The following is a 27,875-nucleotide window of genomic DNA, read 5'->3' as shown; positions in this document are numbered from 1 at the left end:
GTCATGTACCACCTGTAAATCATTTTCATAATATTTTCTCTTAGGGCATTACATGCCGTAAATTTTATACCGGTGGTCCATAACTGTTCCCAGTCAGCAAACATAATATCATGACCAATGTCTTGTGCCCACTTAATCATGGCTGATTTAACTGTCTCATCTAGTGTGTTCCATTTCAGCAGCAGGTTATACATTATTGACAGATTCTTAGTATTGGGTTCTAACAGTTCTGTTTCTAGTTTTGATCTCTCCACCTGGAAGCCAATTTTTCTGTCTTGTTTAAACACTTCCATTATTTGATGATAGTGAAGCCAATATCGTACTTTAGACTTCATTTTTTCATAATTCTGTAATTTAATTTTTCCACTCTCTTGCTCCAAAATTTCACAATATTTTGGCCATTTGGATTCCATATTAAGTTTTTTCACCTCCTTTGCTTCCATTGGTGACAACCACCTAGGGGTTTTATTTTCCAACAAATCCTTGTATCGAATCCAAACATTATATAGTGCTTTCCTGACAATATGGTTTTTAAATCCTTTATGAGTTTTTACCTTGTCATACCATATATATGCATGCCAACCAAATCTATTATCAAAACCTTCCAAATCCAAAATGTCTGTATTCTCAAGAAGTATCCAGTCTTTCAACCAGCAGAAAGCTGCCGATTCATAGTACAGTCTCAAGTCCGGCAGGGCAAACCCCCCTCTGTCTTTTGCATCAGTTAATATCTTAAATTTTATTCTGGGCTTTTTGCCCTGCCGGACAAATTTAGATATATTTTTCTGCCACTTCTTGAAACAGTCCATTCTGTCCACAATCTGTAGTGTCTGAAACAAAAATAGCATTCTAGGCAATACATTCATCTTGATTACAGCAATTCGGCCTAATAAGGAAAGTCTCAAATTTGACCATATTTCTAGATCTTTCTTTACCTCTGTCCAACATTTATCATAGTTATCTTTAAATAGGTTCACGTTCTTAGATGTCATGTTAATCCCCAAATATTTCACTTTCTTTGCCACCATTAATCCAGTTTCACTTTGAAACCTCTCTTTTTCAGCATTTGTTAAGTTTTTCTCCAAGACTTTAGTTTTTTGCTTATTCAGCTTAAATCCTGCTACCTGACCAAAAGCTTGAATTAATTCTAAAACTCTTTTCGTACTAGTGTCTGGCTGTTGTAAAGTTAATACTAAGTCATCTGCAAAGGCTCTCAGTTTATATTGTTTAGCTCCGACCTGAATTCCTTTAACCAGCTGGTCCCCCCTGATCATATTTAACAAAACCTCCAAGACAGATATAAAAAGTAGTGGGGATATTGGGCACCCCTGTCGTGTCCCTTTTTCTATAGGAAGTTCTTCAGTAACCACATTATTTACAATTAACTTTGCTTTTTGTTCAGAGTATATTGCACCTATACCATTTTCAAACCTTTGGCCTACCCCCATCCCATGGAGATTCTTCTTCATAAAGCTCCAAGAAATGTTGTCAAAAGCATCCACAAATATTAATACAGCCTTCGTGTTGATGTTGGCTTCTAGCAATTCAATAATGTCAATTATATTTCTCACGTTGTCTGACAAATGTCTCCCTGGGAGAAAGCCGGCCTGTTCCTTGTGAATCTCTTCCACCAACACCTTCTTCAGTCTTTTTGCCAAAATGTCAGCAAATATTTTGTAATCCACATTGAGTAATGATATAGGGCGGTAGTTCTTTATCTGATTCTTTTCAGTCTCAGTTTTTGGTATAAGTGTAATGAATGCTTCTTTCCACGATTCGGGTGCCTTTTCCCCCTCTAAAATTTCATTGCAGACCTCCTTCAACGGTTGTACTAACCATTCCTTCAAAGCTTTGTAGTATCTGGAGGTCAACCCATCTGGTCCTGGAGATTTCCCTAATTGCATATTTTGAATGGCACCCTCTATTTCTTGTTCTGTTATTTTTTCATTCAGAACCATCGTACTTTGTTGTGAAATCTTTTGTAATCCATATTTCTTAAGAAAATCATCTATTTCTCCTTCATTCTCCGGCCCTCTTGCATATAATCTTCTGAAATAACTCTGAAAACAATTACTGATCTCATTTGGTTTGTAAATGTTCTTGCCTTCCACCTCCAAACTTGTAACTGTATTCAATTTTTGTCTCTTCTTCAATTGCCATGCTAGAAGTTTCCCACATTTGTCTGCTGATTCAAATGTCCTTTGTCTCATTTGCTCAATTTTCCATTCTATCTGTTGATTCATCAGTTCCATATACTGCATCTGGTAAAACTTAATTTCTCTCAAAATCTCATGAGACTTTGGTTTTGACCTCAGTTTCTTTTCTCCTTCTTTTATCTTTTCCAAAATCTTATCTTTCTTTTCATTTTGTTTCTTCCTCTTTAGAGAGTTCTGTTGTATTAGGAAACCTCGCATCACGGCTTTACTTACGTCCCAAATTACTCTTTTCTCGACGTCTGTCCTCAGATTTATCTCAAAGTAGTCTTTCAAAGTTTTTTGGGCCTTTTTGTAGATCTCGTCATCTCTAAATAGGGTGTCATTCATTCTCCATCTGAAGGAGCCAGCTGTTGTTAGTTTCATCTCCATCTTTACGGCGTTATGGTCGGAGCAAGTCTTTGGGCAGATTTCTACTTTTTTTTATCTTTGGAGCCATCCCACTAGTAATCCATATTTGGTCAATTCTTATCCATGTCATTTTTGCTTCAGAGAAAAAGGTTCCCTCTCTCTCCAGAGGGTTCCTCGTTCTCCAGATATCAATCAAGTCCATATTTTCAGTCATTTCAAAGAAAGTCTTTGGTAATCTCCTATCCTTGGAGACCACCTGTCTTTGTGCTTTGTCCATGTTTGTGGAGACCACACCATTCATATCTCCCATCAAAATTACATTATAATCCAGATAATCCGATAAAATCTCATGCAATTTCTTTAAAAATTCTGCCTTCCCTTCATTTGGTGCATAAATTCCGAATGTCAAAAATTTTTCTCCTTGGACTTGTATTTCAATTGCCAGAAATCTTCCTTGTTCATCTTTAAAGATCAGCTTTGGGGCCAGCTTTTCCTTTGCATAGATCACCACTCCTCTTTTCTTAACTTTGTCTGATGAAATAAATTCCTGTCCTAATCTTTTATTTATAAGCAATTTTCTATGTGCCCTAGTCACGTGGGTTTCTTGTAAACAAATCAAGTCCAATTGTTCTCTTTTCAATATGTGAAAAACCTTACGCCTTTTTCTGGGAAGGTTCAATCCATTACAATTCCAACTTAGAAATTGCAGAGCCATCTTGTTATTTTAGTTAGTTCCTCCTCCAGCTGCTCCCTGTTTCTGTTCTTCCTGTATCGGTGGTTTAAGTCCAAATGTTAAATTCAAAATATCTGCTTCTGAAGTCAGTTCCACCACTCCCTTCTGAAGGTCCTCCCCGTTTCTTTCCAGGAATTGTTCTTTGTCTTGCACTGTTCTTATTTTTATTTTCTTCCCTTTGTAGTTGAAAGACAAACCTTGTGGAAATTCCCACCTGAAAGGTAAATTGTTCTTTTTCAGCAGGTAAACCAGGTCCTTATAATAATTTCTCGCCTCCAAAATGTATCTAGGGATGTCCTTGTAAATTTGCACAAAAGCGTCTTCGATCTCTAAAGTTTTTTGATAGTGTAGATTTAATATTTTATCTCTTTGGATTTTATCCTCTTTGGATCTTAAGGTTATCAGACAATCCCTTGGGCTCTTTCTGTTTTGTCTCATACCCAGTCTGAAGGCAGCTGTTATCTTAAATTCTTCTTCCTCCAAGTTTACCTGCCAAAATTCCGAAAACTCTTTTGTGAGAAAGTCCACCAAGTTGTCTTTTTCACTTTCAGGGACTAGTCTTAATCTCAGATTTCTTTCCTTCCTCTGTAGTTCCCACAAAGACAAGGCCGCCTCATGTTCATCCAACTTTTTACAGACTGGTACTAATTTTTCCTGTGTAGTTTCAGCAGTAGTTTTAGCTTCTTCAGCAATTTTTCGAGTTATGGAGTTTTCTTCAATCAATTTATTTATAGTTTCTGTATTAGATGTAATACTTTTAGTGTTCAAATCTAGTTTTGTTGAAAGTTCTGTCAGCTGTTTGGTATTTTCTGTGCTCTGCTTTGTCAAGACTTCTAATGATTCATTTATTTTAAGTAGTGCTTGTGTCACTGGATCCATAGGTATGTTTGTCACTTTTTCCTGCCCAGCTGCACCTGCTGGCAGTACACTAGATATTGAGCCCCTTTTCTTTTGTCCAACTTTACTTTTAGCTCTTGTTATTATCTCTTCTGCTGGGCCACTCGTGTCCCAAGGTCGTTCCCACAGAAGCAGCTTTTAAATGGAAAAGTTCACTGACTTGTTTTTTACAGTCTGTTTGCAACTGTTACCCCTCAATCCTCTAGAGGGAGTAATTTAAAGTATCCATTAGGCAGAAGAACAAAGAACCAGAAAGTCCCCCCAAAAAAAGTTTTTAGCAACAGTCTTTCAATGTATCAAGCCTATCAGTTAATAGTTTCAAAAAAGTCCCAAACTTGTAACAAATAAAGTCCCAACTTTGTAGCAAATCTCAAATGACAGTTCACTGTCTCGGTGCTTTACTCAGGCAGTCCGTTCCAAGAGTCTAAGACGGTAGAAAACTTTTTTCCCTTTACTTTTTCCATGCAGGTTAAACAAAATCCACCTATCTTCCCCCTTGCTCCTGCTTGCTAGGGGGAGGTTCAAAGTCAATGTCCAGGTTAAACAATTTTCAAATTATTTTTCGTCCAATTGCAGCTTTGTAGTTTCGTTGCTTTAGCTGTCATGCAGTCCGGGGAAGGCAGACTTCCTTAATTTTTACCTTTCCCGTTTTCGGCCAAATTTTCCAACAAAATTTTAAAAGTCCCAATAAGCCTTTCAATCCTACTTACGGGTATTCAAATTCAATTTCAAATTTCAGGAAGGAATCAGCGCTCTCTGCTCATGGCGACGCGGCTTCACTCCACGGGCACACCCGATGCCGCTCCGGAGCCTTTAAAAAGGCTCTTTTGCAGTAAAGGGGGGCGCAAATGGTGCCCACTGAGTCTCCTTGCTCACAGGCTTCCGCGCCTGTGATTTTTGGGGGTCCCCGCTTCGCCGTAGCGGTCAGACCCAAACTCGTGAAGCAGTCCTCCTCCGGAGCTCGAAGGGAGGACCGCCATTAAGCGCTGGCGCCGACCGGAAGTCAAGAAGCAGCCATTCTCTCAGCCAGCAAAAAGCGGCTGATTCATAATAAAGTTTAAAGTCTGGCACATATCTTGAATTTTCCACACCCTGTTATTCCTCCTCAAGAACACAAATTTCAGCTGTATTTTGCTTTGTGTAGGAATGTGGATCATGGTTATGAATCGCTCAGTGGGCAAAGCCTTTTCTAAATTTCTGTTGCCAATAAGGGATTTGAAGTGGTGCAAATCGCTGCCAGGAAATTAAGCTAACGTGCTTCTTTGTCCACTTTCTTTGGGTCATGTTTGTGCATTTCAAAGTGCAATCGTGCTACAAGGGGAGTATCAGCCAAGAGAGCAAAGCACTGGGTGATGTTGAGAAGGATGAAACCCAAGCTCTCAGGAATGACAGTGCACCTCTGCTCAGCACCCTCCATTCTGACTCTGTGCTGAATGCACAGATCCATTCTTCAGGAGTCCTTTAGCGACAGGGCTGCAGGGATATAGCCGGGAAAAGCGGGCAAGTGCAAGGATAGGGAAGATGATTCGGTAGGCATTGTAATGCAGAGTACCAGATTTGTAGAACGCTGTAGCGATGTCACCCTGAGGAGAAGCAAGAGAGAAATTCCTGAACAACCGACATGCAGTCTTCTCCCTGACTTCATGGTGACTAAATTCCATTTGAGAACCCAGTTGTATGATCACTATAACCTCTTTTAAGAGCAGCAGTCACATACAGTATCACTGAGCTTTTGGCTGGCAAACAAGACTCTGGAAGCAGGAATCAGAGACCAGAGCCAATTAAAATGTAGAAAAGGCAACTCAAGACATTGTGGCATCTCAGACAGAATATCCAAATGGTTCCATGATTAAAAAATAAAATAATTAACTGGCAGTCTATGGCTTTTTAAAAGCACCCCTCTGACCTGCCACATCTAACAGTAGGGCCGGCTGTGTCCTGTGCTCTGATACCACACAAACTCAATCCTGATGGCACATTTTGATGCCACAGCAGTAACAAGACAGGTGCATGAATCACTTGGGTGCCTAAGGCAACAGAATACTTCCCACAGGAACATCAGAGTGTCCAATAGAGGGAGAACATGGGCAGCACCTGTAAGATCTAACCAGCCAATGCCACACAAGTGTCCATGTGTGTCCACAATACATTGCAGCCATCTATGAGAAGCATCTTTATGACAGCAACAACGCCAAAGAGAGTACATTCTGATCTGCCTCATTTAGTAAGCGAGGGGTGGAAAACTTTTGGTCCTCCCTATATTGCTGAATTGCAACTCCCATCATCCCTGTCTATTGCCTATGTAGGCTGGAAGGCAACAACTTAGCCACCCCCACTCTCAGTACTTGGTGGAAAATGCTCTGCGTTCATTCATTTTACATATATTTAGAGGATATAATCCATTTCACAATTGGCTGAAATATACTGTTTCTGTGAACCTTTAAATTATATTGCTATGAGGATATTTGATTAGGAGAAGAAATTAAAAGTATTAACACACCTGAGGCCACTCGCCAATCGATGTCTGTCTGTCAATCAAAACTTGTATTCCTCTTTCCAGAACCCGAACATCAGGATATCTGCAAAGCCACAAAAATACCGGTCATTAGTTCTGTTATCAGCAGGGAAAGCCTAATATTTTCTTCTAAGGAGCTTATATGACTACAATTTCTTTTTAAAAGAAAGAAACCCTCATGGGATCACAGAAACTCAATGGGTCCCCCTAGTGGAAAGACCTGTAAGTGCATGAGTCCTTCACACAATTTCAAAAAAGTGAAGCAGCTAAAGAAATGAAATTGTGAGGCCTCCATCCCAGTCCTTAAGACGGCCTGAACTGCCTCTTTGTTTGGCATTATTTCAATTGTTTGGACTAAGAAGCACCTGGGAACATCAACATACGAAGCTGCAGGAAAATTCTGTCCTCTGCAAGTTCACAAAATTTAGCATGTTTCTTTAGCACGCCTTAATTGGTTTGTCTAGCTGCTGCAGAAACCACTTGGGCAAAAGCAGACAGAAGCCTTTGCTAAGGTAGGTAACTGCCAGCTTCTGTGCTTACCTAACAGCCATCAGCCCCAACAGAGCCCAGGAGGTTTGGTGGATCTGGGAAACAGTGTGCTGAATATATTTGCAAAACTTGTAGGATTCAAATTCCTCTCCCCAGCCACCGTCTTCCATTTGCTTGGAGACTAAGAATTCACAGGCTTTGGTCACTTCCTTGCACGCCTCCCTAGAAAATATGATAGGGGGAGAGAGAGAAATAGCCCATGAGATGCCTCATTGGGTTTTGTTCCACTGTTGGCCTTGACTGCATTCAAATAATCTTATGCACACTTACCTGCAGGTAAGGCCCACTAAGCTCAGTTGGATTTACTTCTGAGTAAATTAGGAGATGCATTAGGGGATGCGGGTGGCACTGTGGTCTAAACCACAGAGCCTAGGGCTTGCCGATCAGAAGGTCGGCGGTTTGAATCCCCGCCAACCTAGCAGTTCTAAAGCGCGTCAAAGTACAGGTAGATAAATAGGCACCGCTCCGGTGGGAAGGTAAACGGTGTTTCTGTGCACTGCTTTGGTTCGCCCGAAATGGCTTAGTCATGCTGGCCACATGACCCAGAAGCTGTACGCCAGCTCCCTTGGCCAGTAAAGCAAGATGAGTGCCGCAACCCCAGAGTCATCCGCGACTGGACCTAATGGTCAGGGGTCCCTTTACCTTTTTAAGCATGCATTGGGGCTGGCGCTGTCGATATTATATGCTCATGACTCCCCTTTGATATGCCTTTGATATTTTGGGTGGAGGAGCCTGACAGTCTCTCCACTTCACACACACACACCCGAAGCTCAGCTCCATCAAGGGCTCCCAGCAGAGCAACATTCATGCTAATCGTCTACCCGAAAGGCTGCTTACTCACCCACCACGGTAGATGTATCCCATACATGCAAATGCCTCTAGTCCAAACCAGGTGCCATATGTGAAGCATACGCCCCATCGCCTGTCAGGGAGGAAAAACCCATCAGCCGCTGAATGAAAGATACTGAGACAAATGACAGACTACACCCTTTGAGTATGCCCTTCCATTCACTGTTTCATAGAATCAAAGAGTTGGAAGGGACCATGAGGGTCATCTAGTCCATGGGTAGGCAAACTAAGGCCCAGGGGTCGGATCCGGCCCAATCGCCTTCTAAATCTGGCCCACTGACGGTCCAGGAATCAGCATTAATTTACATGAGTAGTATGTCTCCTTTAAATTTATTTAAAATGCATCTCTGTGTTATTTGTGGGGAATAGGAATTCGTTCTCCCCCCCCAAAAAAAAAATATAGTCTGGCCCCCCACAAGTCTAGGGGACTGCTGAAAAAGTTTGCTGACCCCTTTTCTAGTCCAACCCCCTGTAATGTGAGAATCTTTGGAATTTCATGTTCCTAGTCAAAGTCAGAATCTCTTATTGCTATATAACTTGTTATTTTTTTCTTGTTGTACATTTAACTAGATCTAATTTATATAACCAGTTATTTTTCTTACTGGCTGTAGATCTAAGGATGTGAATGACTCATGAAGGGATCAGTATGGGATCAGTACATAGTGTTGCCAACAGTACAGTATGTTTTCTCTCTAAGCCTAATGACAATGTGAAGGTTTGTGCAACTACCTAATGCAACTACATTGTTAAAAGACTGCTCAGTTGAACGGTCACAAAATCCTGCCTCAGAACAGACAGATTTACTGAGGGTGGAAAAAGCTGCTGATGCCTAGATATTGGTACTACATTTTAGGCTGCTGGTTTCAAATCACTCCTCAGACAGGCTAACATCAGTTATTTGTTGTGAAGAAGACCCCTAACTGCCCTCTTAGCTGTCACATGCTGAATTTGCCTATTTCATGCATCAGGGTTAAGTCTGATCCAGCTCTGTTTATTTTTAGGATCTCATTGCATCAAAAAAGAGGCTGCATACTCGTCCTTTCATTCCCATGCATAGAGTTAGGCTGCAGCATTCCTCTCCACAGCGAGAAGGCAATTCTGTGCATTTATGAGAAATCCCGTTCCTTGCTTGTGTTTTATCCTCCATCCCAAAATAGTTTCATATTTGTAGATCATACCAAAAGAGCAAGCTGTCGCCAGTGCAAATGCAGATAAACAGGACTGTGCCTGTGATTGGTCACCTCAAGACACAGGTCAACCAAACTGACCACTCCCCCAGGCCACCAAATGAAAGTTCTTTGCTTGTCTGCCCCCATCTGGACTTCTGGACAGAATCTTCTACCCAAACCCCTTTACCAGGGTTCCCTGAGATAAGGCACCAAATGAAGGGGGTGATGCACCATTTTACCCCCCAAGAAATAGACCCAAAATTCATCCCATGCCTTATCCACTGAAAGTTGTGACAATTGCTATGAGAAGGCAAAACCACCAATTGGGCCCAATTTGTCTGCATGCAAATTCCTTCCTGGTCCTGAAAGCAGTGACCGATTATCTCCACAGCAAGGTCCTCCATACACATTGCCCACTTACCTCAAAGGCAATGCCAATTTTTAGGTGGGTGGGATGATCAGCTGCCAACTATGTTGCTGGCTCCCAGTGCAGATGGCTTAAATACTCCAGTGGAGGACTGGAGTGAACCCTCAGTATCTATCTCTGCTGCTGAAGCCCCACTCCACTATCAGGTCACTATTGGCCAATTTATATTTTAAAAATTGACAGGCGTTCCCATCATCCCCTCTGGTGAGTTGAAGAAAACAATTGGCCATGAAGGACAAAGGACCTGCCCCATCCACGTCCCCCGAGGGGTTGCACTGGGCCACAATCATAGGCCATATCAACATAGGACAGCTGACTGTGTCAACTACACTACAAGTGGTCAGCTGATCCACAGCACTTCGTCTACTAGGATCACATGCCAGCTGAAACAATGGAACAGCGTGTTGCATTAGCTAGTTCTCTCCTTTTTATCTGTCAAACTGTTGTGTAGGAAAGGCATTCAAAAGGGGAAGGTTTCCACAGCTCAGTCAGCAAAGTCATTCTTTGAGAACACTATGTATGCATTCAGAAACTCCGCCAACCAGTGCCACAGTCAAGTTCAGTGTGGGATATTTGTAAGCCACTCACCCTAGCCAGGAGCCATCAGCTTTCTGCGTATTACGACAAAACTGCAAAGCCTTACTTAGAGTATCACTGGGAAGAAAAACAAAGGAGTCTTCTTACATTTCAAGCTAACCAGGTTCTGGGTAAGACAATCATTAAGACAAGCTCCATGTAACAATGGCATTCAACGGCCTAAAGAAGCCTTCCACTTTTTCAGAACTTGGACCCACCCAAAACATTCATTTAGTGGCCCATTTCTTAATGTTTTAACAACGTCAGTGTTGCTATTGTGACCCACCTTAGAGCAGGCTGTGATCCAGTAGTGGTCCTACCAGCCTCCCAGGTGATGGCTAATTAAGATCAAGAGTGTTCCTCATCAGTCTTTGTTTAAACCACCAGCAACAACTTTACATACTGTATCACTTCTATGTTGGAAATAACATGTATGCTGTAAGTTACATGTACATAAACATTTTTGGAGGGGTAGCTGTCCTGGTTTGCTGCAGCAAAAACAACTAAGAGTCTTGTGCCACCTTAAAGCCTAACACATTTTTATTGTGGCAAAAGTTTTTATGGACTGGAGTCCACTTCAGATGTACCATGTGATCATTAGTTGCCAGGTATGTAAGCAGATGGAGGTATATGTATATATTTTGAATAATGACTAGAGTTGCAATCAAATACAAAAAAAATTCAGTCTTTGAACTCCTGAGCTCTTAACATGGAATATTCTATTAGAATACAGAATTCAAGACTATATAATATGAATTCATGCTGTAACAATAATATCCTTCTCAGCTTCTGGGGATTTCCCCCCCATACCTTTACCTGATTTCATCTTCCCGGTGATTTGGGAATCTTTCCCCAAAATGTTTCAATCCCTGCATTATGGATGAAGTACATTCTGTATAGGTGTGGTCGACCATACAGTCAGCTGAAAATCATAAAGTGAAGTATTTTACTTTATGTTTCAAGGTGGCTTACAGATTTATAAAATGCTAGCATCCCCAAAAATATCCTTTAAAGGGGAGCCAAAACCTAGCAGTTTAAACAGCAGCAGAAAAAAAAAAAAACCGCTATAAAAACAACAGTCAAAATGTCAGCCCTTTGCCCACCAAAAGCTTATCAGGAAAACCGGTCATGAATTTTGTGTAGAGGACTATCAACGAGATCCTTCTTTGTCTAGATCAGGGGTGGGCAACCTGCACCCAGGGGGTCACATACAGACCTCAGCCTATTTTTAGAAGCGCAGGAAGAGCCCGAAGGGAGAGGAAGATGGTGGAGGAGGTGAAACAGATGGGGTGATATGAGAGGAAATCCCTTTGCAAGCAAACAGTTGAGAACCCTGCAAGAATTATTGGTCTCTCCCCTAGCAGCCTGTTGGGCACAGAGCAAAAGAGAGAGAGGAAGAGAAGGGGGTGTGGCAAAAGGAGGGAGAGACGGCTCTGGCCACTGGCATGCAGTTCACAGCAGAATGCCCTCAAGGGAAAGTGTCGCCTCCCTGAAGGCTGTGAGGTAGTGGGGTCATCCTGGGAGAGGTGGCTTCAGAGTTTTGACAGTCAGACGATGTGTGATGTGAGGAGACCACTGATTTCTAGCTGACTTTGTGTACCTGTTTATCATTTTGGTTCCATGGTCAGAGCCACATGGACTGTCTGTATCACGCCATCTTTGTTCTGCCTGTTCCAGAAACCAACCACCAGCCTGCCTTAGAACATCTCCCCTATCAGTACCTACGGTGGACTCTGACAACGTGAACAATTGCCAAGGTCCTATGGCCAAAACAAACTGCCTTCAAACATGTGGCTTCAGTTCATGGTCTCTATCCCCAAAACTATGAAATTGTAAAAAGGACCAGAATTCACAAAAGATTCCCATTTAAGTTGTACTGATATCAAGGCTGTGTTCTTACCATATATCTCTGTGCAGTTCATTATCTCCAGTAGCCTACTCCCTCGTCTGGTTTCATAAGAAGCAAAACCACCATCAGAATTTCGCATGCTCAGAATCTGCAAAAAAGTACAAGTGGGATGGGGGGGCGGGGAGAGGGTGTAAGAACAGGCATGGTGTTCCTTGTCCTACTTGCAGAGGAACATGGCTAGTCGCTCCTGTCCAGCCCCACCAGCCACTCCTGTGCCCCTTTCTCACTTGCCTTTTTTATAAACCAAAAACCCCAAATGTTATGGAGGAGATCCTCCAACTCCTTCATCATTTTAGTTGCCCCTTTCTGTGCAAGAATTCCCATGATTCATGTGGCCATTTTCTGTTTTTCAAGTCTGGATAGATTGCTCTCAGTCCTGCTACCTTACAACCCTTTACCTGAGCTTAAGGAACTCAAACTTCAAGACTGATCATCCTTCACAGAGGATACAATGCTGCCATAGGGACACTTCCACCAATTGTCTTAGCCTACGGTCCCACAAAGCCAATATTCTCCTCAGCACTATTACTGAATGCTAGATGACCTCAGTCTCCCCACAATAGCTTCCTCCTGCCTGCTTCCCATTTTCTCTTCTGAGCTTTCCCCCTTCTCACCACATTGACAGCATCAAAGAGGCGCTGAGGTGCCACATGATCTTCTATGAAGGGGCATTTTTCCTCCAGCAGCATCAATGTCCTCATGGCCTCAGCAGTGCAATCACCGACTATCCAGTCATTCTCTCGATTGCTGAAGGGGAATCCACCCTGGGTATTGAAGAAAATATATTAGGACTCCTTGGGCAGCCATCAGTGTAGAATAATCTCCTCCCAAAAAGATACCAATAAAGCAACCAGAGATTTGACGGGTGATCCATATTTCTTCTTCAGGACACTAGACTAGATGGGCCCTGGCCTAAACCAGCAGGCTCCTTAGGTTCTCAGAATTAACACTTAAAGACTCTTTTTTTGCTGGCTGTGTGTCACACAGACAGGACACAATTCTGGATGTACCTTGTTCATCTGACGATAATATCTCTGGTAGTTAGGTGGGTTATCTACAATCTGAAAAACAGATTAGCAGCATATTAATAAAAGACAATCAGAATATATTTATAACCAGAGAAAGCCAGTGTGGCATAACAGTTTGAGTGTTGGACCTGAGAGACCAGGATGCCAATCCCTGCTTCCTCTCAGCCTAAAATTCCTCACAGTGTTGTTGTGTGGATTCAGTAAGAGGAGAAAGAAAACCATGTATGCCACCTTAAGCTCCTTGGAGAAGAAGATGGGCTATGCAATAATTAACAAACAATAGAAAATAATAAATAAATTAACTCAGTCAGAAATATGCTCTGTAATTTAGAAGACAGAATATGGCTACAACCTGATGCAATGGCAGCACATAGGGTTGTGTCCGGTTCTAACGCTGCTCAAAGCAAACTCACTGAAATTTATGAACTCAAATTGGGCAGGTTTATTAACCTGAATGGGTTTGCTCTGAATAGGATTCATACTGCATACAACCCATAGTGTCAGTTGAGGTAAATTGCAGTGGATATACAAGGTTTTACACAGGACTGAAGTCACACTATAAAACCGAATTGATATTACTTGTCAATGTTACCTTGCAAAAAGAGACAAGTGTTTCCCTCCTGAGTCTTTTGCTGAGACAGCTGAAAGCAGTATTGAATCCCTGTGTATGTTATTCCAAGATCAGTGCTTTACCTGAGAGGCTTTCAAGAATTCATGGGCTTTTTTCAAACAGGATGCATAGTCAGGATTGTTCTGAACCCCAGCCTAGAAAAGGACAGAAGTTATGCTTAAGGATTCTGACCCAAGAAAGTCACAGAGAAAATCTCAGACACTTACACAAAATCATCACTTTGGACAGCCACAAAAATAAATGCAAGTTCTTCAGGGATAACTTCAGTGTTACAAAAGGAATACTCAGTGTGTGGATTTCTGGACCTCATGTCCTAAGAATCACCTGGAGAACATGCCTTTCTTGGTTAACCATGACAGGCATACGAGGTGTTCGGATCTCGTAATGTGTGTGCTTTGGTTAAATAATGAACACACACTCTCTACATGCCAGTTCATTCATCTAAAATATATATGTAAATGGAAATTATTGTGGAAAGAACAAAAGCAGAAGATTTGACAATATAAAATGATACCTCCAAGAAGCCTTGAATGGCAAATGATGTATCCCAGGTCTGTGATCCCATGACCTGATATAAAGAAAGGAAGAACAGTTTTGACCATTAGATCAGGGGTGGAAAACCAAAGGCCTGGGATCTAAAGGCAGTCCTCTCTAACCAGCCCTTGGATGCTTCCCCAGTCATGTCCACTTCCCAGCCTACACCCTCCCCCACTGGCTTTGCTCTGCACCCTCCTTAAGGGCTGGAATGTCTCATGGAACTGTGATAAGGCCTCTTGCTTAACTGAGTGGAAGATGGGGAAAGATGTGGGTGGACTGGTGTGGAAGCCTCTGAAATTTGTGTGGTCAGAATTGTGTGGGAGTGGTGAAGAATTGGTTTCCTCCCATTTTTATTTCATAATACACTATTTTGAAAGAAAGCAAGAGCACTGGGAGTAAATCAGTAACTAAAAGGCTCTTCTGCACCTTCGCTTGGCCCTCGTTTTGATTGTATTGTGTACTGATCAATTCCTCCTGTTCTCTCAGTTAAGCAGCATGTGTTTTGGGATTCTTGGCACATCAGATAAGATCTGAATCAGCATTTTAAAAAGGTGCTACATGACCTGGTATTATCGTACATCTTATCTCCTAGCCCTAACCCTGGGGTGAAGCTACACTTTATGCAGGAGAGCCATGACTGGATCTCCTGATATTTTGATATTCACTTCAAATAAGCTGGTGCTGTCAGGCAAGGAGAAGACAGCTGAGCTTCAGAGTCACCAAAGCAATGCAAATTGCAGCCCATAATATTTCCCAACATATTGGTTCACACTATTGTACCTTTATTAACATACCATCTTGTCCCATCCTGCAGAGATATAAAAAGCAGAGATTATAGCAGACACAAGACCTATCTGCATTGAATAATAGGAGACCCAAATCATCCTGATATCTCTTCCATACAACACCATGAGTGAGGCATGGGTGTGCATGAGATCTGCCTATACTGCAAATAAGGATATGTTCACATCACTGGCTTAAAACGCAGCAAGGTCATTTTATCCCACTGCACTGCAAGCCACATTTGCACAGGATTGTTCACATAAGATAGGGGGCAGAGATATCTTTATAGAGTGTGCATGCCCTTTCTGGTTTCTCCACCCCTGCACCCCCCTGGAACTCCTAGTGATGAAACTGCCATCTGAGTATCTGTGCTCATCTGTGCACATATGACAGATGTCACAGGTATAAACACCTTTCTGAATTTCGATGTGAATGTGAAAGTTCGTTTTCTAGTCTAGTTGATCCTTTTTTGAGGAAAGATCAAGGTCTGCAAAAAAATAGGTATCTGAAGAAGTGTGCATGCACACGAAAGCTCATACCAAGAACTAACTTAGTTGGTCTTTAAGGTGCTACTGGAAGGAATTTTTTTTGTTTTGACTATGGCAGACCAACACGGCTACCTATCTGTAACTGCAAAACCACACTTATGCAAGACCATGTTCAGGACACTACAAAGATGGGTGGAATAAATATGCCAGCCTTACCAAAGGTAGTCATAAATTCTGGAGATATGTTCTTGAAAAGCTGGAGAATTGGCTCCATCAACTTGCCGTCTTATTAGCATATGAAACGCTTTACAAATCTACAGGACAAAAGAGATATCATTCCAGTTAGAAATTCTCCTCCACTATACCTCCATGCTTAGCACACTCATCTGCCACATGGCTATGTCTCTGCATGTCACCAGCCAAACACAGAAACCCCTTCAAGTGGGCAGAACAAGATTGCCACAAGCATAGCTCTACCTTTGGAAGTATACTGGTTTCTGGGGGAAATCTTCCGCAGGAAAAGGAACATATGCTGCCATCAAAAGTAATTTGGTCCCGATACAATTATTTCTGAAATACATTCACAAAGGACCTACCGGATTAGAATTGGTGGCATTTGAGAATATGTCATCAGCCTTTATTTGCTCATACATTTCTGCGATGGCTTTCTTTCTGAAACTGGCGAAATGGTATCTCTCATACAAATTTAAGGTAGCTGCAGAAGGAATAAGAGAGACACTATGAACATCACAATCATGTTAATGTGGTTCTATCTTCCTCGTGTGTTTTGGGCTGAATCCTCCATGCAATTACCTGGAAGAAGGCGCCATTGAATTCAATGGCACTTGCTTCCAAGAGATCTTTTGGCTCAAAATAGAGGCAGGATTTCAGCCCCCAAATTTCAAAGATGATTTCGGGGGGAATCTGCAAAAGTAATATGGGTGTGAACAAGGGGTTTACCAGGGAGTGGGAACCAGTGGTTTAGGGTCATTTGGTTTTTTCCCTTTGCCTTTCAAACAAGTGAGGAGCTTGCATGCCAAGTCACCATGAATGACCCCATTGCCCCCATTACAGTGAAATAACCAGACAGGACAAAGAGAGTAAATGTAAAATGGGTCAAATAGGCCACAACTTTATTGATTACAGATGTGAATGTTAGCAATAGGCATTGGGTATATCATTTGAAGTCCAACCTACCGATTGGAAGTTTTTCTAAGGTCAACCCAATACTATGACCTACACCAAATTGGGAAACCCCCCAAAGGATCCCTGGTCAATGAGTGCTATAACCCTAATCCCCGCCTGGATGTTCAGACAGAAGCAACTCCTTGTGGATCCCTTTAATGGGACACCCTCTTTCATGTGTGGACCCAAGTGACACCACTTAGCAGATTTGTGATTGGCCATCTTGTTACCCATTTAAAGGGTAAGCAGAATTCTCAGCAGCTGCAAGCTGACCATTTTCTTTCCCCAGAATTCAGTGGGGAAAGGAGAACAGCTGCTACCACACCAAAATTATGCCCACCAATGGTGGTTACTGTGGCAGCTGACATATCCCCCAGAATTCAGGGCATTCTCTGTAGATGAAAATGGCAGATACCAGCCAGAGTCTGCCAAGACAAACACAATTTAGCTTTCAAAAGTTAAAGATTTTTTTAAAAAAATAAAAAATCAATTTTTTAACACAGAGGAAAAAACCAAAATGTCATGCCTTCCATCTGTGGTAACCCCTGCCCACACTTCCATAAACATTTTGCAGATCCCCTTCTCAAAACCTTTCTACGATCGTTTGTCCCGAACTACCCTGTAGTCTGACAGGCAAAACCACAGTGATGATCACCATGAATGGTTATGAGACAACAAAATCCATAATTCCATGGCATATGTCCATAGCATGGTTCAGGCTTCTTGCTCACAAAGCAAGGCTCTTACTTGTATTTGCTACAAAGGTTTGTATTGTGTTTGTTCTCAGTGCTGACTGTTTGCTTCCAGCTAACAAGCTGTGATAATATGAAACCTGGAAGATGTTGTATGTTTCCATGGATATATGTCTGGGCCAAGGACATGCAAAACATCCACGTCTTATTCCTCAGAAAATGTGTTTGTCTATACCAACAGAAGTATCTTCCTCTCTTTCTCTGTGCCGAGTAAACCCTAGAAAACCTACGCTGAAGACCCGAATTCCTGGACTAAGACTTGCCAAATCCTACATCACTCACCAAAAGCAGCATTCAGCATCCAGCTGTGTGCAGCTTGCAAATCGGCTTCGTAAATATTGTTCCTCTGGGCTGGCCAATCAATGGTGGAGAAGTCCTCCACATAAATCTCCTAGAAGGAAACCATGAAGTGAAATAACTTTCTTAGTAAAGAAGAAGCAGGATATTAGTGTACTTGACAACTGTCATTTCAGAGCTTTAAAAACCCCAGAAAATTCATGTTAGTGTGGCAAAATCTGCTCTGTACCCACATAACGCAATGCTTTGTGCTAGGAAGGGAGCCCATCCCTCCCTGTGTTATGGCATCAGCTTTCATAGTCCACTTCATCACCATTTTGATACTCTGAGCTCGGCTTCTGCCTTAAATGGAAAAAGGACACCCAGCTCAGCCTTCTCCCTGTCAGATACAAGCAAGCAATCCCCCCAGTGCAGATCCAAGGGAGTATGAGGGTCCCACTTTGACAAAGGATGGTGGGTGTTTGGAGAATGTTGCCTTGCCTGTCTTAGACTCTGGATCAATTCATCTTCTTCTATAGTCAGGCGAGTGGCATAGCAGTAGCTCATCGCGAGGGTGATATGGCGAGCGTGACACCAGTATGTTGAGGGATGTCCCGGCAGCCATGTAGGAAACAGCCTATTTCAGAAAGAAGGAAGAAACAGGTTCATGGAAGACAATGTCAGGAATCCTGGATGTAGTGGTAACACTAAAAGCAGGTTATATTGCCCTTCATCCGAGGATCACAGGGCCGTTTACGGTATAAAAAGACAAAAAATCATAACATAATAACAAACAAAACAATCCACTATATTTTTTGTGCCTTATTTTGCTTTCCAGTATTGTCGTTTTTATCTTCATTTTTATCATAGCTAGGGATCTCAAAAACTGGCCTCTTTGGACCTCTGAGAGTGCCTGCACTCTGAGCTTGGAAATGAAGTGTGGAGGGGACCAGTGCAGTATTGCCATGATGTGCACATTTGCATAATGTGCACCAAACATCTTTGTAGCTGTGTTTTGTAATCCCAAGCAGATCAAAAAGGCAGAGAGATGGTTGCACATGAGCAAACTATTATATAGGTAGAATCTACACACATATAAAAAATGTTCTGAAAATGCTTTTTAAAAATACCTTGAATTTTCCATAAGGCTCACCATCGCCATCTTGTGTCACATTGTATATTGCTCTTAAAACACACTTAAAACGTTTTATTTGCAGCTGTATAGCTGAGTCCATAGTCTCTTACATATACAGATTGAAACCCTGTTATACCCTATTACCAAAAAAAATGTGATAGACAAGAATTCACTGGTCACAGAGACCAAATGGTCTCAGCATTTCTTTACACACGTAGTTCCTGAAACCTAGTATCTTCTGCAAGCTTCTGGTTACTTCTTTCTTAAAACCAGTGCTTCTTTTCTGGGGGTATGCAGGGGTGCACATACATCTAAACATTTTGTGAATCTAAGTTTGGCCTCATTGAGGGGCAGTATTTTAATATGAGTCAGAAAATGAGAGTAGCCCTAAACCATTTTTTAGGGGGGGAAGCACTGCTTAAAGCAGTCCTAAAATCATTTCCCAGGCCTATGGGCTGCAGTTTGAGCTCCATTTGCGGCTTGCAGTTTTTGCTCCTTAACATGCAGCATATACCACATCCATGACATGTGTCTGCTCACCAATCAGGCAGAGGTATGGCAACCAGCCATACCTCACTCTGACTCATGAGTAGATGTTCTTCATCTGAGTAACCTCTACATGAAATCCTGTGAGGAACAGGTTCTGTCACAAACAGACATGAAGTAGTGAAGATTAATATGGATGTCTCCGTTTCCAAGTCATTGCTATTTAGTGAAGGATCCGCCTACTGTGTAATACTGTTGCAGCAGAGACCTTTCTTTGGCAATTCATGATCGGCAGGGTCGGTTGGGGATGAGTAAACTTTAGGACACATACCATAGCTCAGGAAACAGTGTGTTCATTCCCTCCCAGCTGTACAAATTCATAGTAGCCAGCCAAGCTTTGCCCACATGAGGGATTCCAAGAGCACCACCTGAAAAGAGAATTAACAAAGTCTTTGTTTCCATAGACTGAAGGGGCAAAGTCAAAGAAACCTTCAGTGAAAACCGAGATATGTTTATAGCCTTGTGAGATTGAAAGCTCAACTTGTTTAGAGTTTAGTGATGCAGTGCCTCAGAATTCCACTAGAGTGCTGTGCTGCAGCCTCCTTTTGATTGGTTGTGGGTACAGGTAGCCAGAGGGAGGTGGTGACAGCACTTGGCGTAGGCACGAGAAAAAAGCAGTTAAGGAATTGGCGTTCTGGCATTCAGCTGGATAGTTGTATAGCTCCTGAGCTGTGTGTTAAATCCACTCTGTAATCAGAAAAAAAAGTCTCTGAACTTAGTTTGAGAGACAGTGATTAGTGTATTTTAAGAGTATATAGACAAGAGAAAACTGGGAAGCTGAATTGGGAACAGCACATGTGAGAGGACATATTATTTGGATTCTCAATTCAGTAAGAAGGGGAGAGATCTTCTTGAAAGAGAAGAATCCCAAACCAGTCGGACGGGTGAGCTGATCCCCTGGTCTGTTATACTAGAGGAGCCTCACAAGTAAGATTTATAGAAGGTTGGGAAACTGACAGAAAGTACCATCCTGAATTGCACCCATGAATTCATTTAGATCAGGCCGGTTTTTTACCAGGTGGATCTATGAAAGATAATTTATGGAACATTATTGATGTGATTGAATATCTAGAAGTTAGAACTGATAAGCAAGCAGCTTTGATTTTTATTGATGCAGAGAAAGCTTTTGATAATATATCATGGACATATATGAAAAAAGTAATTGAAATAATGAATTTTGGACAGGTCTTTGCTAAGGGTATTTAGGCAATTTATTCTGAGCAACAGGCTAAATCAATAGTAAACAATACAGTTACTGAAAAATGTAATATAACAAAGGGAACAAGACAGGAGTGTCCATTGTCACCCCTGTTATTTATTCTGGTGTTAGAGACTTTGTTGAGAAAGATAAGAACAGATGAAGAAATCAAAGTCATCACATTTGGAACTAGGTCATACAAACTTAACCTCCCACTGTGCCATTAAACCCTATGTATGAATGCTACTGCAATAAAAAGACTATAACTCACCTCATTCTTTGTATTTATTAAATAATATTTTATCACTGCATTTGTGCTTTACAAAGTGGCACAAAAGGGCCCGTGTCCAGACCCTCCCAAGAGTTCCCAATATAAATTTTGGAGGAGGAAAAAAACAGGAGGGAAGATATGACCAGCATCTTCTGTTTGATCATAGAAATGGTGAAATAGATCATAGATCATTGAAATCTATGGAGATTTCTAAAAGGACCCACAAAGGAAGGAAGGAAGGAAGGAAGGAAGGAAGGAAGGAAGGAAGGAAGGAAGGAAGGAAGGAAGGAAGGAAGGAAGGAAGGAAGGAAGGAAAAGAGACAGAATAGAGAGGTGCTCCCAAATAACTGTACAACACCAGGACCCCCAAGTTTTGCCTGGGTACTACGCTCAAGCAAAATGGATTGATCCAGCCCTGCCGGAGATTTCTGCCTTACCTTTCTTATGGAGATTTATCCGAGCCCGCACTACATCTGGATGGTCAGGCCCAAGTCCAAGGATTCGCATAGCTATGTAGCTAAAGGTTGTGCCAAATACTGATGACTGTTCTGTAAGATGGCTACCATAAAGAGAGATCAAAGAGCCATTAGAACAGTGTTTTTCAACCACTGTACTGCGGCACACTAGTGTGCCGCGAGATGTTGCCTGGTGTGCCGTGGCAAAAATTGAAAAATTCGAAAGATTTAAAAATAAAGTATTTTATAATTTTTCATATTTCTGTTTACTTACTATTTCATAATAAAGTAATTATAAAATACTTTCTTTGTGTTTATTTGATTCCTATTCAAGAGAATTACTTTATATAAAGTCAATATAGGCACAGAGTTAATTTTTTTAACATTTTCTAATGGTGGTGTGCCTCGTGATTTTTTTCATGAAACAAGTGTGCCTTTGCCCAAAAAAGGTTGAAAAACACTGCATTAGAAAATACACCAGAGTGTTTGGATGTCTAAGAAGCTGTTTGAATTGTTTAGTTTCCATTCTTCTGGTGCATTAACTTAAATTCAAAAACTTCTTGGACAACTTGTCAGAATACAGTGGTACCTCGGGTTACATATGCTTCAGGTTACATACACTTCAGGTTACAGACTCCGCTAACCCAGAAATAGTACCTTAGGTTAAGAACTTTGCTTCAGGATGAGAACAGAAATCGTGTGGTGGCGGCGCGGCAGCAGCAGCAGGAGGCCCCATTAGCTAAAGTGGTGCTTCAGGTTAAGAACAGTTTCAGGTTAAGAACGGACCTCCAGAACAAATTAAGTACTTAACCCGAGGTACCACTGTACTCCAAGAATACCCAGTTAGCTAGCCATTAGCCGGGATACCACATAATACCTACTTTTTTTCTATTTCCTTTTTTTAAAAAAAATAATGCCTTAATGAAGGACATGTAGTGATTTGAAATGTTTCTTTTCAGGAGACAGCATGGGCTTGAGAGCAGCTCATACAGCCAGAATACCAGTTGAAATTCCATTCCAGATAAATAAAGCTGATCTTGGTCAATGAGAATGTAGATTCTGAATTCAGATTCAAAGCTGAGTCAAACCCCAAAACATTTTGTGGTTTGCTATTGGTTTGACAGGATACATTTGGATGGAGGCAACATGGCCTCACCACACCATTATCACTTGTAATACTTCCTAGAGATGGTGCTTTTTAAAGGAAAGAGTGATGTCAGATATCATTGTGGTGATCACACAGGGTCCCCGGACGTTTCACCGTCTATTGATCCCTGTGCCACCACTATATTTCCCGCTGCCACCACCCAGGCCCTACCTGGTGCAATACTGAGCCCAGTCAGGGTTAAATTGGAACATAAACTTTTGTTTATATATTGCAGTTTAACAAGTGTGTGGTTTAATAAACGGTATCAGTCAATTACAAACATGGGGTGCCTATCCCAGAGCTGGTTTTATAGTCCCTCTGACTCCACCCCCCTGGGTCCTGATTGGGTAACCTGTTTAACTATTTCACCTCCAGCACTCTCTCATATGTTAACGTCACAATCATGTCTTCATTATTGTTGCCTCTCTCCACCCCTCATGCCACAATTCTATTTTTCTCTGCCACAGCTGGGCAGCTTCAGTACATGTTGAGGCCAGCTGGCATTCTGGTCATCTGCCCTGCTGCCCAGTCCACATGGTGAGTATTGCTGATAGTCAAAAGACAGCAGAATGCAGAAGTGATTTAAAGAAGCCTTCATGGGGGAATTGCATCATGGACCAGCCCAAGACAAAGATATGCAGAATTAGAACACCACACCCTCCTTGGACTACTCACAAATTCCAGCCACCATCTGGAAGCTGTTTTGAGAGGATGTAACGCAGGAGCTCTCTCTCGGCCTCTTCTGGCAGTGAGATCTTGGCAGCATAGCATGACATCAAAAAACCTGTTTGATTTTTCAAAAAAGATAACAATGTATAATACTTGACTATCTCAATTTTGGTTTGATTTGTTTGGATACTACCCAATGGGGTATCAAAATGTAATTTGTGCTTTTGTACCCCTGGTAGATGGTTTTTTTTTCCTATCTTGAAACAGAAGAAAAAGGTCAAACATAACAAGATTTAATTATCTAGCAAGTTTAGGCAAAAGATCATCACTTCTGCCCCCTTACTAGAAGGTGCATGATTTCATTCTGGACTATTCAATGTTGGATGCTGCTTACAGTGATTGCCTGGAGCTGTATGCACATCCCCTGTGTGGTGAACCATTGAACAACAGGCAGCAGGATGCTCAGTGAATTTTCTTCAGACTGCTGGGGTCTGATGCCAGAGGACAAACCTAGGACCTTCTGCATGCAGGGACTGAACTGAATTCAGCTTCTCTCACTTCTCTCACTTCATTTCAAAGTTTGGTTCACTTTTTCGCATCGGTTTGTGATTATTATTTTTATTTTAGTTCTCATGAAAATTCATCATCCCAATATACAATTTTTGCAAAGCTATTATTGCTGTTTCTGCTGTTGTTGTTACTCTAGTATATGCCATTCTGCACATTATGTGACTGGAGACCTGCACTACAAAATTCAGTGAATAGCAAATGTCAGTGGATGCCTGTGTTTCAGTTCTCATGCTGTTTCTGAAAGGTGAGAGCTCTTTGTTCCTTTCATACTAAAGGCTTATAGGTCCATTTTTCTAGATTATTCTGACTTCATTGGAAAGAGTGATAGCTTCTGCTTTGTTGCAGAAAATCCCAACTTGGATCCTGGGCATAGAGCTGGGGAAATCACAGAGGGTTGCTACCAGTTCAGTGTTGAGATAAATGTGCCAGTGGGATAAGGCAGCTTCCTATGTTATTATGATGAACAGCTTTGTACAGGCAAAAGAAAGACAACTGATTTAAGCAGTTTCAGAGGTTTCTTGAAATGTCCACCAATTTGTGCCTAGCCTATCTGGTAAAAAAAGAAATAGATTTATAGAAAATATACAGGGAGGTCCGTTAATGTATCTGTGGTAAGTCTGTTAGCGTCCCTATACCTGGTCCAAGAGCAACGACACCAGAGCACTCCATAGCCCAATGGCCATCTTCCGCTTGCAGGCCAGAGAAGAATTTCATTGCTTTCTGGACTGCTTCCTGGGCCGTATTGGCTTTGGGCAAGTCTGGAAAGAACTTACTCTGTAAAACAAAATGGGGGAAGTAAGAGAAAAGTACAGAAATTTAAAAGTCTGGCTACAGTACAAAGTATGCATAGTGTTAAATGTCCTGCTACATATAATGCAACTGTTGGGTCATTTGAAAATAAATATAGCAGAGAAAGGTAGTCAGGATAGGGACCATGGCAGATGGGGAAGTGTCATTTAATACTTCCCCTCTCAGCAGTAGTCTCAAGGAAATCCCCCCGCCCCTCGCCAGCTGCTTTTTGTATGTGCCTGGGGACACCAGCAGGCGGGGAAAGGCAAACTCCCTCCTTCCCACCCACCACAATCCCCATCCTGACTGGGTCCTCATGTAGTTGAACAACAGTAGTGTTAAATACATAAAGTTGTTTAATGTAATGGATGGTTTGCTCCTGACAAACCATTCCAAAATAAAGTTTTACAATCACACCGTGATTCCGGAAAGTGAAATCAACATCTGCAAGCATCTCACAATGCTTCACATCAGTGGGAGATCACAGCTGTTCAGAAATCCAGGAGTCTTTCTCTAAACAAACTGCATAGAGGATGCATGTGCCTCCGTATTTTCACACACATAAAGTCCCTCATGCAAATGCATCATATGTACATCATGGAAATGATTATCAGTATACTGGAGAATAATCATTCTAGAGAACATCTCTGAGCTCTTAGATCAGAGAACCATAGAATATAAGGGACCAGAAGATCATGTAGTCCAACTCCCTTTGCACAAGTAAGAACCCTACACTGACTCTGGCTTGCAGATGAACTCACTCAGCTTTCTAGGTATCAAGCACAGAGCAGCTACCTTGTAGAAAGTGATAACCAAGTTATGTATTTCAGTATTTCCAGTAGATCGACATATTCATCTTATTCAAGGTTGTCTTTCTTTCAAGTAGGGTTTCATATTCAACCCTGACATTATCAAGTTGCAGTTGTACAGCACCAAGTGGCAGGCAGTTGGACTAGGTGACCCTCATGTTCCCTTCCACAATTCTATGATTGCAATAACCAAGCTTCCTGTGCTCCTAAGTGAGGTGTCAGAAGATGAAAAGCCAAAAGAAAAATGACCCAGCCCTTGAGAAACTGCTGCTAGGTAGGGCCAAGCCTGCAGTCCTCATGCCCTGTGCTCCTTTTGTAGCCTTTCAGTGTTGTACCATCTGTTATCATTAAGCCACTTACAGTGTCCAGCCCTAAAGTGTAAGCCTCAAGTGCATTCTGTTCACGGACACATTCTTCACTGTCTGCCACGTAGTACCATCTATGCCGCCCTTCCACGGAGCTGAATCGCCAGCGAGTCAGATCAGTTTTGGGTTCTATTTCATGTGCTCCTTTTCTTCTGCGCAGACATCTGCCAAAGAACACAGAGGAGGTGGGGAGTTTAAAACATGCAGGCAGATTTTCAGTTTGTTATCCTACCACAGGAAATTAATCTGAAACCAATTTTGTGGTCCTTCCAGCCAGAAGTGAGGGACAGACTTGTCTATTCATTTCAGTGGGTCTATTCATGACTAATTTGTCCACTGATTTCAGTGAGTCTACTCTGAGTATGGCATATTCATATACCACCAATAGATCCTTTCCTTTTTCTAACTAGCTCATTATGGAAACACTTCCTATTCTCTACAACCATATTTTTGTCCCAGTTGTTCAGAGCAGAAAGTGGTTGCTTATGAGTTTCTTTTATATCCTGCTTCATTCCAATGACAGATATAATTTTAGGGTTCTTAAGTATGGAAGTCCCAGACTGATCAAGATAACTTATTTTCAGATAATTGGGCATAGGGCCACACCTTTAATTTCCAGTCTGTCCACCTATGTTCATTTCCCCAAGTCTGCTCCTAAAACTGCCCCCCCCCACTTCTCTTAGTTATTTTACAATATCTCTTCTAACTTGGTAATGATGAATTTTCACGTGTCTGTCTTTCACATTATCTCTTTGGTGGAATCTCTTGCATACCTTTCCTGGAGAAAAGCCCCAGTGAAACAGTGGTACTTACTTCTGAGTAAGCATGCATAAGATTGTCCTAGTACACTATTCCATGTTTAAAATTTAGGGGTGATTTTCTCGTAATTGGCCTATTATAGGCCTCCACTAATTTAACTGTTTTAGACATCAATAATTGACAAATAATAAGGACCACTGATTCAGTTCCAAAGAGAGTTAATATGCATGTACTGTGCTGCACTCTGCTTTAGTAATTAATTTATATGCAGCCAGATATTTTGCCCATCTTTTAGTTATTCCCATCATTTATCAAATTGGGTTTGCTAAGTTTAACATCATCAACACATCTAGTTTCATGTCATTTCTCAACTGCAAATCTTTTTCTTCAAAGTTATTATAACCAATGAAACTTCTTTACACCAATTTTCATTTCTGTTCCTAATCACAATAAAAAAACTTCTGTTCTATTTTCCACAGTATTTCTGAATGAAGAAAAGCCAAAATGCTGCCTTTTTATTCCTTAATACATCAGGTTAATTGCCCTTCCCATCTTATTTCTGTGAACTTCTCCTGTAATAAAGCTTGCTTAATCAATATGAATTAAGTCAAGCAACTGGCACACTTTGTTATTTTATTTAACCATCATCCTAATTCAAAGCATATAGATTGCACACACTGTACTTACGTCCCATCAGACATCTTCTTGGGTTGATGAAACTGCCTCAGATTGTTCTGGTTATATTTTAGATGTTGCCAGACAGCCACGCAGGACACTGAATAGGACACTGAACTCTTGGACCCTGGGCATTCAGGCTCACATCCAGTAAAATACTTGAAGGTTATATAAAGACTGACCTAACCAATCACAGCAAGAATAATTTTACAGGGTGGGATCAGGAGTGTTAATGCAATCAGTGAAAGGCACACCCACAATAACAAAGGTCAATGTATGACAGGGCTATCCTTGATGCATTGCACAGACTTTTTCTGGAGATAAAAATCTATCATGAGTAAAGTGCCGTATTTTTCGCTCTATAACACGCACCTGACCATAACACGCACATCGTTTTTAGAGGAGGAAAACAAGGGGAAAAACATTCTGAATGAAACAGTGGATGTATCATTTTTGTGCTTCATGCTGTGGCCACAGACATGTGATCTGATGGTGAATTTGGGGTGACCCAATGCAAAAATCCTGAGAATCCCTGTGGATCCATGCTTTGTAACCAAGTTTTTGCACCATTGCAGCCCCAGGCAACAGTGGGTGTGTGATTTTGGGGGGCAGGCTGTAG

General features: G+C 41.6%; 2 protein-coding genes across 2 annotated transcripts; both read right to left on the bottom strand.

Moving 5' to 3' along the window:
• Window positions 1-5,304: 5,304 nt before the first annotated feature.
• LOC309372334 (lanosterol synthase-like) lies at window positions 5,305-14,714 on the bottom strand. The gene is made up of 11 exons (XM_081915872.1): window positions 14,362-14,714; window positions 13,910-13,981; window positions 13,199-13,249; window positions 12,803-12,952; window positions 12,180-12,276; window positions 11,096-11,201; window positions 10,292-10,357; window positions 8,100-8,180; window positions 7,250-7,420; window positions 6,695-6,773; window positions 5,305-5,777 (listed from the first exon to the last, which is right to left on the bottom strand). Exons 1-11 carry the CDS (start codon window positions 14,410-14,412, stop codon window positions 5,598-5,600), a joined length of 1,104 nt encoding a protein of 367 aa, XP_081771998.1. The 5' UTR covers window positions 14,413-14,714; the 3' UTR covers window positions 5,305-5,597.
• A 441-nt stretch (window positions 14,715-15,155) lies between these two features.
• Window positions 15,156-27,327, bottom strand: LOC309372189 (lanosterol synthase-like; the record flags this gene model as incomplete). Its single annotated transcript, XM_081915487.1, has 11 exons — window positions 27,269-27,327; window positions 25,818-25,986; window positions 24,495-24,633; window positions 23,296-23,404; window positions 21,456-21,577; window positions 19,821-19,917; window positions 18,370-18,505; window positions 17,875-17,983; window positions 16,252-16,370; window positions 15,872-15,969; window positions 15,156-15,192 (listed from the first exon to the last, which is right to left on the bottom strand). Exons 1-11 carry the CDS (start codon window positions 27,280-27,282, stop codon window positions 15,156-15,158), a joined length of 1,149 nt encoding a protein of 382 aa, XP_081771613.1. The 5' UTR covers window positions 27,283-27,327.
• Between the last annotated feature and the right edge of the window lie 548 nt (window positions 27,328-27,875).

The sequence above is a fragment of the Podarcis melisellensis genome (assembly GCF_964234715.1).
Source record: "Podarcis melisellensis genome assembly, chromosome: 6".
Classification (NCBI taxonomy): Eukaryota; Metazoa; Chordata; class Lepidosauria; order Squamata; family Lacertidae; genus Podarcis; species Podarcis melisellensis.
The sequence above is the reverse complement of the archived record's forward strand: the minus strand, read 5'-3'. Positions and strand labels throughout refer to the sequence as shown.